Raw genomic sequence first — 13,942 nt, forward strand, 5'->3', positions numbered from 1 at the left:
TCAGCCATTTGACCGACCACCTCGCTCGTCATAAAGTTGATCTGATAGATGGACGATTTCCATTGCTATCGTCTCGAGACACAAAGATTTTTGGGAATAAGAACAAGCCTGTCGCACGAAATGAGGAAGTGCTTCAGCGCATGGAATGGATATAAAGAACATTTTGGAAGTTGTCAAACAGAAGACAACGGCGACGATATTTTCTTATTATGCAAGAGGTTAGCGAAGATTGGTTGACATTTGCGGAGTTTGTATTGCAAATTGCTGGGTGTAAAGGGCTTTACAAAGATACATCTGGACATTTACATGAAAGGAGTGGGATTCGGCTTGCCATGAGAGGGCTGGTGCGGTCTGTGAATGTCCAGGTGACTTTGGGGTGAAGGCGTAGTGGGAGGTGATGTCAGAGGATGAAGGGGAGGGGATGTGGAGGTCTGAATTATCTTTAACATTTATCCTTAGTTAGGGGCTGGTGATTGCGTTGATGATGGGTGTTTTAGAATGGAGTTCTTGCGTTATATCGAATATATTTCATATTGGTGTTGAATTCGCTTTTACAAGACTAGGAATGAAGAGTGAAATGTGGGATGAAGTCGTTACACTGGCTATCAGAGTTTGAGTAGTTACTAGCCAGGAAGTGCAGAGACATCTTTGTAAGATACCAGCCATGCGAAAAAAACTACAAGCATGCTAGTGAAGCACGCTAGTTGAGAGCCGTAATAAGACTACAGGTAAGGCCAGAACAGCCAAAATGACTTACGCGTCTACCATCCAATCTAAACATGCCCAACATCTACAATCGAAAGGCATCAAACTCCAATACCATGTTTTGTAATTGTTCATGTATTTTCAGCTTCAGATCATCTCTAAGTTCACTCCAAGCTCAACCTCTGATTTGGTGCCAGGATTGTATAAGTCAAGATAGCTGTCGATCTCATTTTCGAAACCTCTGTGTTTTATTGGTCGTAACATTATTTTGTATGATGGTTTTGATATTTGCAAGTTCCCTCCATACCTAGCGGGAGTGTGGGGATTTCAGCGGTAGGATAAAACGTGAGTAGGGTTAGTTGATGTAGATAACGTAGCTAGGAGCTTATGCTAGCTAGGTACGCTAGTAATTTTCGAAAAGGAACTTGTCTGTGCAGTCAAAGTACTTTGATGGAACAAGCAGTAGTTGAGACGCAGTGAAAGTCGTATCTGAGGAAGCCGCAGGGAAATGAGTAAAGGGTATCGTTCTATTCTCTACATTGCTATCATCTACAAACCCCCCGCAGGCGGGACATAAGGCTTGATCAGCATTTCGCTAAAGCTTTCCAGCCGATCTTTCCCCCTAACTTCCTCTACTAACAGCGGCATCTTGACCACATTAAAGTCGTCATATAACTCCGCAATCTGTCCCAGATACTTCTTTTGCATTTTCCGCCTCGCGTTACACTGATCGCAGTCACTTCCCGCTTTCGGGAACAACAATTGGTTGACGACGATGGAGTGTGTGTCGATGTTGTAGTTTGCCAGCTCCTGAATCATTCGTTCGGTCTCGTAGAGGGACAGGAATTCGGGTATGCAGACACAGACGAATGTAGTCATGTTTTCGTCTTTGAATTGTCCGTTTACTTCGCTGATAGTCTCACGCAGTCCTTCTAGTTTCTCCATCATTTCAGGTAGACTCTGACCATTTGGAAGACCTCCGTTGGCGCCGAGGATTCCGTTCAACATAGGACCGAACTGCGTTGATAAGGCGGAAATCTTGGCTAAGGCTTTCTCGAGAACTGTTGGGAACTGGAGGAAGCGGAGTGTGTGGCCGGTAGGAGCGGTATCGAAAATAATGGTTTCGTAGGAGAGCGATTTGACCTGCTTTAGAACTTCGGCGAAGGACATGGCTTCATCGATACCTGGGATCTATGGGAATAATTAGCCTCACTTACTCCTCAAAGCCATGTAACACAGAACTTACAGCATATGCCAAATCCTGCATCATACCCATTCCCCCAGCAACCTCTCCCTCTTGGTCATCCGCCTGCCCAATAAGATCCTGAATGCTGCCATTGGGATCAATTTCCATCGCGCTGAGATTCGTGTACCCCTCCACTAGTCTCGCTTCCTTTCCGAATTTCTGGGAAAAGGCATCCGACAGATTATGTGCTGGATCTGTGGAGATGAGAAGCACAGAGCGGCGCACTCTGGCGAGCTGGATAGCCAAAGAACATGAGGTTGTGGTCTTTCCTACTCCTCCTTTGCCTCCTACGAAGATCCATCGAAGTGACTTTTGGTCGAGAATCGATTGGAGGGTTGGCTCGAGTTCGTCGTCGGCGTTGACTACTGCGGAAGACATTGTGGAGTTTGAATTATATGATCTGTTCGTACAAGGAGAGTGACAGTAGGCTTGGGATCGAGAGACTACCACTCTTGGAATATGACCACCAACGCTTGTTCGAAGCAGGTTCTCGTCGCTTCGTCGGCGTTCTTTCTGCCGATTCCACTGCTGTTATTTGATTGGCCCCCACCATGAATGACGAAGGCGGTGAACTTTGGTTCTTGAAGCCCCATCTACCTAGGTAGGAAGTAGTTTGCGCTTCCACTCGATGAGACAGTCTAATTCAGTTATTACCACTTCTCCTACACAAAAGCTTAATTGCGATATATCATTGCTTGGACTCAATACACTTTTCAACACTATCTCGGTTTCTTCAGATCTGTATCCCACGTCAGAGAAACGTAAAGGCTGTTGACACTTCACACTTTCGGTCGAGTGAGAAATAGTTGAAGATATCTCGGGCAGACACGTTGCCGCAGTTCTACACATTGACGGACTCCTTCCCGACTAGTAAGTTCACTTAATCCGTGTAAGTTTTCAATTTTCGAGATTCAACTGCGGTATACATTCCTGGATAGCTCCGTAAGGCTGAGGCGGCCGGTTCCGCTTCGAAGCTATAATTTTCCTTCTGGGTCTTATCAACCTTTACTCTCTCTTCCACTTAAAGAGCTAAGTGGTTCTCTTTTATTTATATTTTTGAGGTTCCCGCTCTCTGATTTTCTGATTCTTATCAATACTCACTTCTAGCAGATTTCAATTAGGTAGGGCCAGACCTGTATTGATACTCACACAGTTCGACTTGCTAATGCGAGATCCAGTGGCGCATCTCAACTCTCTTGAGACGACATAATTTACGACCTCTTCTCCTACGCGAACGTACCAGCTCTCAACCCCTGCTTCTCACCGCACGAAAAACAAAAAGCCAAAAGCCTTTCCACTTCCCCTCTTCGCGAACATCGACCCCGCTATCACAATGGCAACCGATCGAGACCCCATCACCTGCCACGTCCTCGACACAACAACCGGCCGTCCTGGCGCAAACATCTCAGTCAAGCTCTACAATACAAGTCTTCCGAATTATTTCTTCTCTGCCACCACCAACGGAGACGGTCGCATTGCCAATTGGCAACTCCCAGAAGGGTCGAATGAAACGATCGCTTCCCTAATCCATGACTATGCTAGTCAGGAAGGAAAACTGGTTGCTGGATGTCCTTTAGGGTCAAGCATATGGAAACTCCAGTTCGACACAGGAAGTTATTACGGCGTGCAAAACACTTTCTTCCCAAAGGTCGAGTTGACGTTCTTGGTCAAGGAGGGAGAGCATTTCCACGTACCGCTGTTACTCGGTCCCTACAGCTTCACTACATATCGCGGCAGTTAGAGAACAAAAGTGCAATGGAACTGGTTGGAAACAATCTATTATGATATCACCTGCGAATAATCTATCTCATTAGTCATGCAATCAATGACACGCAGCCTTTCCTTTCCGTCTGAGTTTACTGGTCTGACTGCCCTAGCAAACCAGCAATCATTTTCTCCAGATAACTCCGTCGCTGCAAATAACCAAAACCAAGCACAAATCGAGATCGCTGGGGTATCTTATTACTTCTCCAGATGAAGCTTTCTGAGGATACTTCTTTTCTTGCTCGACGAGCTCTGCGATTTTTCCGAATGCGCATCGCTGTTGGAGCTCACTTTGCCCAACGATTCCTGACTGGCACCAGTGTGTACACCACTGTCCCTCTTAGATGCCTCCCGGCTGATTTCCTTCAGGCTCTTCTGCTCGGTTGTGCCGTCTTCGTATTGGATATTGTCGTAAAGACCAGACTCCTCAGGACTCAATCGGCCATGAATAGCTTTGTTTCGTGAATTGCCTCTGCCGAGGAACGATCGATGTTTGGTTTTCGAGTTCATGCGTTTCAGGCTTGCTCCCTCGATCGTTGCATTTTCTGAAGTATCGGCATCGGGATGTCTTAGAGTTGTGTTGGTATCTAGTTTTAGTGTTAATTGGTTTCTAACATTACTTCTTGAGCAGCACTCACGTTCACTCAATGGCTCGGGGAACCCAGTGCCCTTTCCATCTCTCGTGGTCTCTTCTCTTGGAAGCTCCTGAACATGATGGGCCTGCATAATGATTGTCTCGACGTGTTCCTTATAGGTCCTAGTCCTCAGATCCTGTGGCACGTAGTGCTCACTATGAACGTCCGGGAGACTCTTTGCGTCGTTTCCAGATATTCTACCCCAAGAAGTCTTGGATCTTTTTGGCGGTGCGAATTCAACAGCAGGATATTGATCGAAAGAAGCTCTCGAAGTGATGGTTCGTTGGAGTTTACTGATCGCCATTTTTGATTAGTGCCAGCACCAATAACACCAGGAAAGAAACGCTTTAAAATAAGGGAATGAATTGGAAGTGGAAGAAGGAAGTGAATGATAACAATCTTTAAATCGCCAACTTTCTTCAAGCTTATGAATAATAAGACCCAAAGAGTCAACCCATTCTTTTGTCGCGCGGGCGCCTTGAAACTGGGTCACCGTTTGTCCATCTCATTCACAGCTTGTGAGTGGTTACTCACGAAGCGCCGCCGCGTCTACTCTTTGTCTCTCTGTCCCAAAAATAGAATAACCGAGAATTTATGTACTCACAATGGCCTTTCTTCTTTTCTTGAATAAGCGAGTAGTTTTTCCTTTCAGAGTTATCGAGGGGAGTCTTGGGGTTTTTGTTTAAAGGAGATGGCTTGGTTGCGAGGAACTCGGCAGGAATCTGCATACAGGGCCGGACTGAATTGTTGGACCCCGGATTCCGCATCCCACTTGGCGAGGGCAGGCATCACCCCGCGCCTCGATTTCAAGGGGGTGGGAGAATTAAAGATGTTACGTCATTGTGATCGCCATCTGGGTAAATCATTGGTACATCCACATTATTGTTTTCATAAACGACATGATTTGAGACGGCAAACCCGATTTCTTGCTTACTCTGTACACTCATACTCAACAACAACTTGCGCTATAAATGAGTAGTTGGACTAGCCGAGACGGGACGAGTCGGCGATGGCTCGGCAGGTCCCTAAATACTAGCCGTATATGCGGTATGCTGTTGGTGTGTTGTTAGCTGAGTGTTTCCCGGATCGAGCGTGCCGCTTGGGTGAGGGATAAAGCTTGTTTCGTGGTGACGGATTCGTGAGAGGCTGAGGTGAGACGAGGTGAGGTTTGTTTGGGGTTTGGTGCGCGGGTATGCGTGGCTTTTGCTGCGCTTTCAGGTTGCCTTGTTTGGGGAAGTGGTTCGGGAGGGTTTGGTGGTTGTGGTGGAGAGATCTCGTTGAAGACGCTGGTGGAGTTGAGGGTTGAAAGTACGAGGTTTGTGAACGTAGGGTTAATGGTGTTGGCTTCTGGTACGAGAAAGAGTATCTGGTGTCGCCTAACAGTCAAACCATTGATTTCCCCCCCTAATCATATATGACTTTTGTGTCTCATGAATTAGCTGAGGTTGGAGTGTCCAAACCTGAGATAAAAGAGTGTTTTATTCAAACACCAGAAATGATATGTAAAGTTAGTAAGATTACTTCCACAATCCCCCCCCGCTTACCAAGGGTCCGAGACTACCTAGGTACTCAAGACAAAGCCATTTTGTACTTGGCCCTTTTACGTGCAACCGTACTGCAAAGATATCTCGCAGTCAGTCATTCTATCGTAGCACCGATGACACAGCAAGAACGGAAAATTATGAATTTAACGATAGTTTCGAAATCCATTGGCAACTTCACGGTAGTCCACGTAGAAGCGAAGGTAACGACGTCAAAAATGAAGCTCCATCTTCTAATTCTATATCTCTCCAGGAGCTGTAATGATCGAATTTCGATTCGGCGATTGAACCGTGATTCAATAGTTCTCGAATATGGAGACGGAGCTGTTTGGCGCTGGACGATATAAGTGCCATTAACCTAAGCGGACCAATCGATTGGACCCATACTTGAGCTTGGTAGGTTTTTGCAAGAGTTCAGAGATGTCTTGATTTCTTGATCTCCGAAGAGGTCAGACTATTTAATATGCCATGTTATGTCAACTACATTAATTAGTATCATGTCCAGACTACCACTTATTTAGTGATCGAGGATTGCTTTGGTGCTTCATCGTGCTTCAATGAAGCTACGAAGTCGGGGGGCTGGCGGAGTGTTTGATTGGGATTTGGTATTACTGTACCGGCAAATGGGTTGTGCTCGGCAGATCACCAAAGCCGTTCGAAGCGAGACATGGTCTCCCCCCCTTTTCTCCAATGTGCCGTCGCTCGGAACCTCAAGTACTTCATGTTGTGCACACACCATTTTATACATCTAGCCACGATTTCACCATCCTCAAAGCAAGCTCAAAGCATTATCATACAGCATATCAGACCAATAAATCACCGGTCATCACGGGAGAGCGACCGGGATCTAATGCAATGGAACATAAAATAGCCAATAGGCACGAATTCGACAGCGTCCCCGCATGCGGAGGCTCGATATTCGACAGTTGAAAGATATTGCAGCCATTCAGAGGAGACTGATAACTCTTGGATTTTGTGATCTCACTGCAGCTTAAGGTAGGTGAGCTTTACTTTTTATTTGGTTCCGTCCCTTTAATAAGCAATGGCATTCAATAAATATCTTATTTCCTCCTGGTATTCATCCAAAACCCTTAAAGCTTTCAGACTCGGAATTTTAGGTCCGTGAAGTTTCATAGCCTCATAATGCACTGCCTAGCTTTCATCATTATTGCGAGCTGCTGTGGCATTCTAGGCGATGCGAGACGATTACCATCAAGTGCTTTTGGCGTTCCAGGAGTCAATGGGACATATGACTACGTCGGTAAGTTTCTCGAGGCGTGAGCCGATCTTTCTAACAAACCATAGTGATTGGAGGAGGTACCGCTGGCTTGACGATTGCTGCAAGATTGAGTGAGACTGCATCTGTAGCTGTTATCGAAGCTGGCGGATTTTACGACACCGATAATGGGAACTTCAGCGTCGTACCATTCAACAGCTTACTCGCAGGATTCATTGGCAGCGCTCTGAACTATCCTCGACAACCACTGGTTGATTGGGATTTAATAACTGCGCCTCAAGCAATCTATGGTAACAAGCCAATCCACTATGCTCAAGGCAAAACACTGGGTGGATCTTCCGCTATCAACACGATGGGATATCATCGTGGTTCGAGAGGTTCGTACCAACGATGGGCGGATATAGTGGGTGATCAAAGTTATGCTTTTGATAATTTGTTGCCTCATTTCCAGAGATCTTGCAATTTCACGCCGCCAGATCTTGTGAAACGGAATCGTTCTGATGCCGTACCAGCTTATGATCCGACGGCGTTTAGCCCTTCTGGAGGGCCGCTTCACGTGTCGTATGTGAAATGGGTTGATCCGACTGTAGTAGCTATGTCAGGGGCTTTGGATCAGCTAGGACTTTCTGTTAGTCCCACGGGATTCAATAGCGGAATTTTGTCTGGGTACAGAGGGTTTGCAACTTCAACTATTGACCCAACTGACGGTACACGCTCGTCTTCGTATGCCAGCTTCTTGAAGCAAGCGCTTCAACGTACAGAAATAATTGTGTATCCACACGCTCAAGCTCTGAAGATTAACTTTAACAGTTATAAGAAGGCAACCGGTGTTGTAGTGTCTACCCAAGGGTTAGAGTGGACGATCTCAGCCAGGAAAGAGGTCATTGTCTCTGCCGGAGTCTTTCACTCTCCTCAACTATTGATGGTATCAGGTAAGTAGAAAAATGCTCGCACACATCCACGTTCTGACAAAACCCTAGGCATCGGTCCGGCAGCCGTCTTACAATCCCACAACATCCCGGTTATCTCAGACCTTCCAGGCGTAGGAGAAAACCTCTGGGATCCCGTATTCTTCATCACAACCACCCCCGTCAACACGTCTAGCGGTTCAGCTCTCCTCTTCGGTCCACAAGCCGCCAAAGTATTAGAAGAATACCTCGAAGACGGCAGTGGTCCATGGGGAGCAGCAGGCGGCCACTTCTCGTTCGAAAGAATCCCAGCCCATCTCCGCTCAAATTTCACAAATAGCACCGCGCAAGCACTGTCTTGGTTCCCGTCAGACTGGCCAGAAATCGAATATGGTATTGCTCCTTCACCAGGGGCCAACGGTACGATGTTTGGCGCATTCGGCGCTACGATCGTTGCACCTCTTTCTCGCGGGAGCGTCTCTATTAGTTCCTCGAGCATGTTAGATCAGCCTGTTATTGATCTAAATCGTCTTTCTCATCCCGCGGATTTAGCGGTTCTTGTTGCAGCTTTCAAACGCAGTCGAGAATTCTGGAAGACTCCCGCTGCTCGAGCTATCAAAACCGGTCCTGAAGCCTCACCGGGAGAAGTCATCCAGACGGATGCCCAAATCGAGGAGTACATAAAAGGGAACTTATTTGGTATATACCATGCTAGTTCAACTTGTAGTATGGGAAGAAGAAACGATACGAAAGCTGTTCTAGACAGTAAAGCAAGAGTGTATGGTGTGAAAGGGCTGAGAGTTGTGGATAATAGTGCGGTTCCTTTTGCAGTGCCGGGACATCCACAAGCTACGGTCTATATGCTTGCGGAGAAGATTGCGGATGCAATTTTGAAGGAGAAGGAAGCCTGAGAATGCTTCTCGATGTTTGATATGGTGAGCAGTTGCAATCGAAGGTGAACGAAAGTCTGTGTCGCAATTACTTTTGCAGGCATACTCCGAGCCTTTCATGCCTTCTAGTCAGCTACCCAGTTCCAGTGCTGTGGCCGGTCTGTTTAATACATAAAAGCGATAAGTGAATTAAGAACGAACCCCTACTAAAGGGTTCAGATCCCGTCAACAGACCTTTTAGATATACCATCAATCGTGATCTCCGCTAAAGTAAGCGACACTTTCTCTTATCATCCACTTGTTTAACCATTCGTAGTCCTCCATCAATCCATCAGGTAGATGATAGAGTACGCACCCGACAAAGTACGTATCCGATCTCGAGTAGGTACCTATCTGTAGTACTTACCTTATAGGTAGGTAAGAGGTAACAAATCCGAGATAATGGCTCGCATAAGTGGGGGCCTAGATTAAAGGTAATGGTAACACAAGAGTGGATGATAAGTAGACCCTTTCATATCCCGCTTTACCAGATCATAGCAGGCAATAACAGCTTGTTAAATACAAGCCTTCGGCAAGCATTCTGTTAGTTTGTTGGTACTTACGTGAAGGGTGTAAGCTTCTAGAAACTCAACCTCACATATACGTTCGGACCAAATCAATTCAAATCAAGATTCGAGAACTTCATCATGGCAACTCAAAACGAGTCACTCATCGTCCCCTCCTGGATAAACGGCAAAGAAGAAATCTCATCCTCAACCTACCCCATCACCTCACCCTCCACCAACAAAGTAGTCTGGCACTCATCCCTTACCACACCCACCACCATCCTCCCCGTAATCGAATCCTCGCAATCAGCGTTTCTCACCTGGTCACTCACCAAACCGACATATCGTCGTGATATCTTACTAAAAGCAGCTTCGATTTTAGAAGAACGGACCGAAGAATATGCGCCTTACATGGGCACCGAGATGGGTGCTGAGGTCGGAATTTCCCACTTTTTTGCAATGCCTTTGGCGATTCAGATGCTGAAGGACATCGCTGGGAGGATTACTAGCATTTGTGGGAGCGTGCCTGCTTGTGCGGCTGAGGGGATGAGTGCGATGGTTTGGAAAGAGCCGTATGGTGTTGCGTTAGGAATCGTGCCTTGGTGAGATTTCAACATCAAAGTGTGAATTCAAAAGAATATACTAAGTGCATACCAGGAATGCTCCATTCGTTTTTGGAGTCAGATCAGCTGCTACTGCTATAGCAACTGGAAATACCTGCATTCTCAAAGCATCTGAGGTAACACCTCGTTCTTACTGGGCTATTGGCAAGGCTTTTCATGATGCAGGACTTCCTGCTGGTGTATTGAACATCATTTCTTGCCCTGCTACGGATGCTGCTGCTGTAACAAAGGTGCTCATTGAGCATCCTGATGTCAAACACGTTGACTTTACAGGCAGTGCAAAAGTAGGTCGTCTAATTTCTAAAGCTTGTGGGGAGAATCTCAAACCGTGTGTGATGGAATTGGGAGGGAAGAACAGCGCAATAGTCTTACAGGATGCAAATATTGAAACAGCAGTCGCAGAATGCATTGCTGGTTCGTTCGCAAATGTAAGCCAAACCCCTCCTGCTCTTGCTTTAGCTCGCTAACGTCGCAACAGTCCGGACAGATATGCATGTCAACAGACCTCATCATTCTGCATGCTTCAATTGCCACTAGTTTCCTAGAGACGTTGAAAACGGCACTTTCAAACTCAAGCTCTGCTAATGTTCCAACGCTTGTTTCTGTATCTTCAAAAGAACGGGCCCAAAAACTCGTTAAGGATGCCTTATCTAATGATGGACAATTGTTCTTCGGAGCTCAACCCGAGAGCGGGCCTCCAGGGGCATCATTTGTGCCTTCTATTCTTGGAAATGTGGGCAAAAATGCCCAATTTTGGAAGGAAGAGTCATTTGCCCCTATGGCTGGATATGTCATCGTGGAGAGCGAAGAGGAAGCAATTGCTATAGCCAACAAGTCCGAATATGGCTTATCTGCAGCTATATTTACCGAAGATCTTAGACGCGCTTTTGCGATAGCTAAGAAGATCCACTCTGGGTAAGTCGTTTTACTCTTCCTCCCAGGACGTTGCTAACATGGCTACCAAAAAAAGCGCTGTGCATATCAACACTATGACGGTGCTTGATGATCCTGTCCTGCCATTTGGTGGAGTGAAAGCCAGCGGGTGGGGCCGCTTTAATTCGGAGGAGGGAATGAATCAGTTTTTGGTGACAAAGACCGTGACTTGGAAGGACTAGCTTCAGAAGATATGCAGATACTAGAAAAGGTTGCAGAGAGATCCAGATCAACATAAATGCTGCCACGAAGAATCGGACTGGCGAAATTGGAACTGCATAGGCTTGAAGACCAGGCTGCGGAGAATTCGTTCGTCTTATGTTGGTAGGATTTTAATCTCACCGTCTCGTGGGTTGAGTTTACAAGACTCGGGCGGTATTCCGTTAGGACATAGAGTACCATCGATATAAAGCTCTCCTCCAAACATCGTATGCAGTTCCTGAAGGAGGTCCGCTGTGTCACTGCGATCCAACAACATCTCCCTTAACCAACGCTGCTTTCCCCAGTGAGAGAAATGCGGCCAGCTAGTTTTCAATATCAAAGAATTACCGCTGCTAGAACCACGTCCAAACAATCTGCCATCAACAAAGTCTCCATTACACATCAAGTCCAACGCTTCTTCGTATTCTTTGAGGCCCCGTGGACGATCATTAATGGCGATCAAAGTTATTGATTTCACTATTCCTTTCCTCGGGGAGGCAGCGATTGCTCTCAGACCACTGCACATCCACTCAAGCTCATCCCGATCCAGTAGCTCCAGCGTAATCTCGATATGTTGTAGCTGGTGCAAACCTTTGATGCCAATGCAATCTATAAAGAACGCGAGGCGCGCGAACAACTCAGTTTCTTCCCGAAGTCGCAAGCCATTGTGGAGCCATATAATCTCTTTACACTCTTTCTGTATCTGTTTACAGGTTCGTAAAATGGACATCGATTTCGTCACTTCGATACTCCATGGCGAGAGAGTGACAGCGTTCGAGGAGGAGGCGAGAATATCGGTATAGATTTTGTCGCGCAACTCGCGAGGTAGATCAAGGAAAGCGAAGAGCTTTGGAGGCTTCACAGGAGCTGGTACACTGTAGCGTATCTTCCTTTTGAAGACTTTGGGGTTTTGAAAAGACATCTTTGAACATGTGGATTTCTTTGCTGGTGATGTAGGCAAGGATGTTGGTAGTGGATGACTCGGCCATGCGAGAAATCACTTTACGCGACCATAGCGCGTCGCGTAAACACGCGACTCCCCAACCTCCCTTGGACAAAATATGTAAAGACATCTGCAACTCAATATACTTGTGAAAACACCTTTTACTTAGAAAGCTCGATCATTGAACATTGTTTCCATAGCAATTCATACTTTTCAATATGCCTACCGCAATCAAGAGAAGGAAGGTCGCATCCGCCTCATACAAAGCCGCATCCCTTGTAAACAAGACAGGAGGCATTGCTGCGTTCACGAAAGTCTCAAAAAGTAATACCGTTATCGAAAAAGATCTTACCGGAAAACCCAAGAAACTCCCTGTTATCTCAATTACCCAGATTGACCAAGAATCACCGGTCCTTGGGAGGAAGCGAAAGGCTATCGAGATCGAGGAGGAAAGCGAACAAGAAGCATTACACATAACGTACTCTGCAGGAAAGACTTATGAAAGGGAACCACTCCCACCTACGCAGATCACACCTCAGACTATCCCTCAAACTCCACGAAAGCCGTTGCTTAGCAGCAAAGTACATTCAGTCGACACGCCAACCAAGGGAGCTCGGGGACTTCTCGACCGACTCCTACTCACATCCAATACACCCACTCGATCATCCTCAAATCCAAAATCAGATAGCACACCTCTTCTCGATCTTAACACTCCTCCGTCCTCCCAAGACAGCACAAACAAATTACCAAGCGAGTTACTGGACCTGATAAATTTACACGCAGCATTCCTCACCGCATTATCCCTACACTATGCTCATAATGGAACCAATTCTCCTGCAGACTTACGCATGCTTTGCCCAAACGTGGCCCGAGCATGGGGGAAGCGTAGCGTTACACCCGAAGATATCCAACGAACACTTGGTATTCTGAATAGCCATAACTCTCAAAAACGAAGCGACAATCGCGTAGCACATCTTACACTTTCAGATTATGGGCACGGAAAAATATGCATAGAGATCAGCATTACTGGAAACAAGGCGGGCAGGATAGCTCGGCCTGTTAACGAGAACTTGATGAACGAAATCTTTGTGAAGGAATTGGAAGGATTATGGGAGCAGAAATCTGCGACCGATCTCGAAGCGAAACAATTTATCTCAACGCTCCCTATGGAACCTATCACAACATGCTCTTCGCTCATAAAGGGCGCTGCGGTAATTGCCAAAGGACAACGAAGACTGGAGGAATTTAAAGTTGGAATTACAATCAAGAAGGAGGAAGAGAAAGTAAAAAAAGAGGAGGCAGAAACATTATATCAAGCAGGCGCAAAACCAACACTTCTCGAGCGCCTGAGAGCGAAGCAATTGGAGAAGATCAATGCTCCACCACCACCTACAAAGGAAGAGCTGGCTCGAAAAGTTGCAATGCAGAAAATTGAGGAAGTTGCAGCGGTGCTAAGCATTCTCAGCACCTCGAGCTCGGTTGGACAACAGCGAATATCTTTCACCCTACCAACTATATGGGGAAAGTTGCGAGACTCGTTGAAAACGCCCATCTCGAAGTCGGAGGGAGAAGTTTGTATCCGATTGCTGGCAACGGAGATCGCGCCTGCGTGGGTGAAGCTTGTGAAGCTGGGCAAGGTGGAAGCCCTTGTAGTTAATCGAGATGAGAGGCCTACTGAGGCCAGCATTTTGGAGAGAATCAAGCAAGCTGCTTGATGTGTTATACCCTTATGACTGATTCGGATTGGATTGGCGCATTGTTGGATACCCCT

At 46.5% G+C, this 13,942-nt stretch overlaps 7 protein-coding genes across 7 annotated transcripts; 4 read left to right on the plus strand and 3 right to left on the minus strand.

Annotated features, from left to right (window-relative positions):
• Positions 1-1,254: 1,254 nt before the first annotated feature.
• GLAREA_04482 (P-loop containing nucleoside triphosphate hydrolase) lies at positions 1,255-2,329 on the minus strand (the record flags this gene model as incomplete). Its single annotated transcript, XM_008086859.1, has 2 exons — positions 1,255-1,896; positions 1,952-2,329. 2 exons carry the CDS (start codon positions 2,327-2,329, stop codon positions 1,255-1,257), a joined length of 1,020 nt encoding a protein of 339 aa, XP_008085050.1.
• A 955-nt stretch (positions 2,330-3,284) lies between these two features.
• On the plus strand, positions 3,285-3,692 carry GLAREA_04483 (Transthyretin (synonym: prealbumin); the record flags this gene model as incomplete). Its single annotated transcript, XM_008086860.1, has 1 exon — positions 3,285-3,692. One exon carries the CDS (start codon positions 3,285-3,287, stop codon positions 3,690-3,692), a length of 408 nt encoding a protein of 135 aa, XP_008085051.1.
• Positions 3,693-3,913: 221 nt separating this feature from the next.
• GLAREA_04484 (uncharacterized protein) lies at positions 3,914-4,654 on the minus strand (the record flags this gene model as incomplete). Its single annotated transcript, XM_008086861.1, has 2 exons — positions 3,914-4,302; positions 4,354-4,654. 2 exons carry the CDS (start codon positions 4,652-4,654, stop codon positions 3,914-3,916), a joined length of 690 nt encoding a protein of 229 aa, XP_008085052.1.
• A 2,380-nt stretch (positions 4,655-7,034) lies between these two features.
• On the plus strand, positions 7,035-8,947 carry GLAREA_04485 (FAD/NAD(P)-binding protein; the record flags this gene model as incomplete). The annotated part of the gene is made up of 3 exons (XM_008086862.1): positions 7,035-7,152; positions 7,197-8,060; positions 8,109-8,947. 3 exons carry the CDS (start codon positions 7,035-7,037, stop codon positions 8,945-8,947), a joined length of 1,821 nt encoding a protein of 606 aa, XP_008085053.1.
• Positions 8,948-9,612: 665 nt separating this feature from the next.
• GLAREA_04486 (ALDH-like protein) lies at positions 9,613-11,209 on the plus strand (the record flags this gene model as incomplete). The annotated part of the gene is made up of 4 exons (XM_008086863.1): positions 9,613-10,073; positions 10,129-10,522; positions 10,573-11,009; positions 11,065-11,209. 4 exons carry the CDS (start codon positions 9,613-9,615, stop codon positions 11,207-11,209), a joined length of 1,437 nt encoding a protein of 478 aa, XP_008085054.1.
• A 134-nt stretch (positions 11,210-11,343) lies between these two features.
• On the minus strand, positions 11,344-12,150 carry GLAREA_04487 (uncharacterized protein; the record flags this gene model as incomplete). The annotated part of the gene is made up of 1 exon (XM_008086864.1): positions 11,344-12,150. The coding sequence occupies one exon, from the start codon at positions 12,148-12,150 to the stop codon at positions 11,344-11,346; it is 807 nt and encodes a 268-aa protein (XP_008085055.1).
• A 239-nt stretch (positions 12,151-12,389) lies between these two features.
• Positions 12,390-13,886, plus strand: GLAREA_04488 (uncharacterized protein; the record flags this gene model as incomplete). Its single annotated transcript, XM_008086865.1, has 1 exon — positions 12,390-13,886. One exon carries the CDS (start codon positions 12,390-12,392, stop codon positions 13,884-13,886), a length of 1,497 nt encoding a protein of 498 aa, XP_008085056.1.
• Between the last annotated feature and the right edge of the window lie 56 nt (positions 13,887-13,942).

Source organism: Glarea lozoyensis, assembly GCF_000409485.1.
Source record: "Glarea lozoyensis ATCC 20868 chromosome Unknown GLAREA5, whole genome shotgun sequence".
Taxonomy (NCBI): domain Eukaryota; kingdom Fungi; phylum Ascomycota; class Leotiomycetes; order Helotiales; family Helotiaceae; genus Glarea; species Glarea lozoyensis.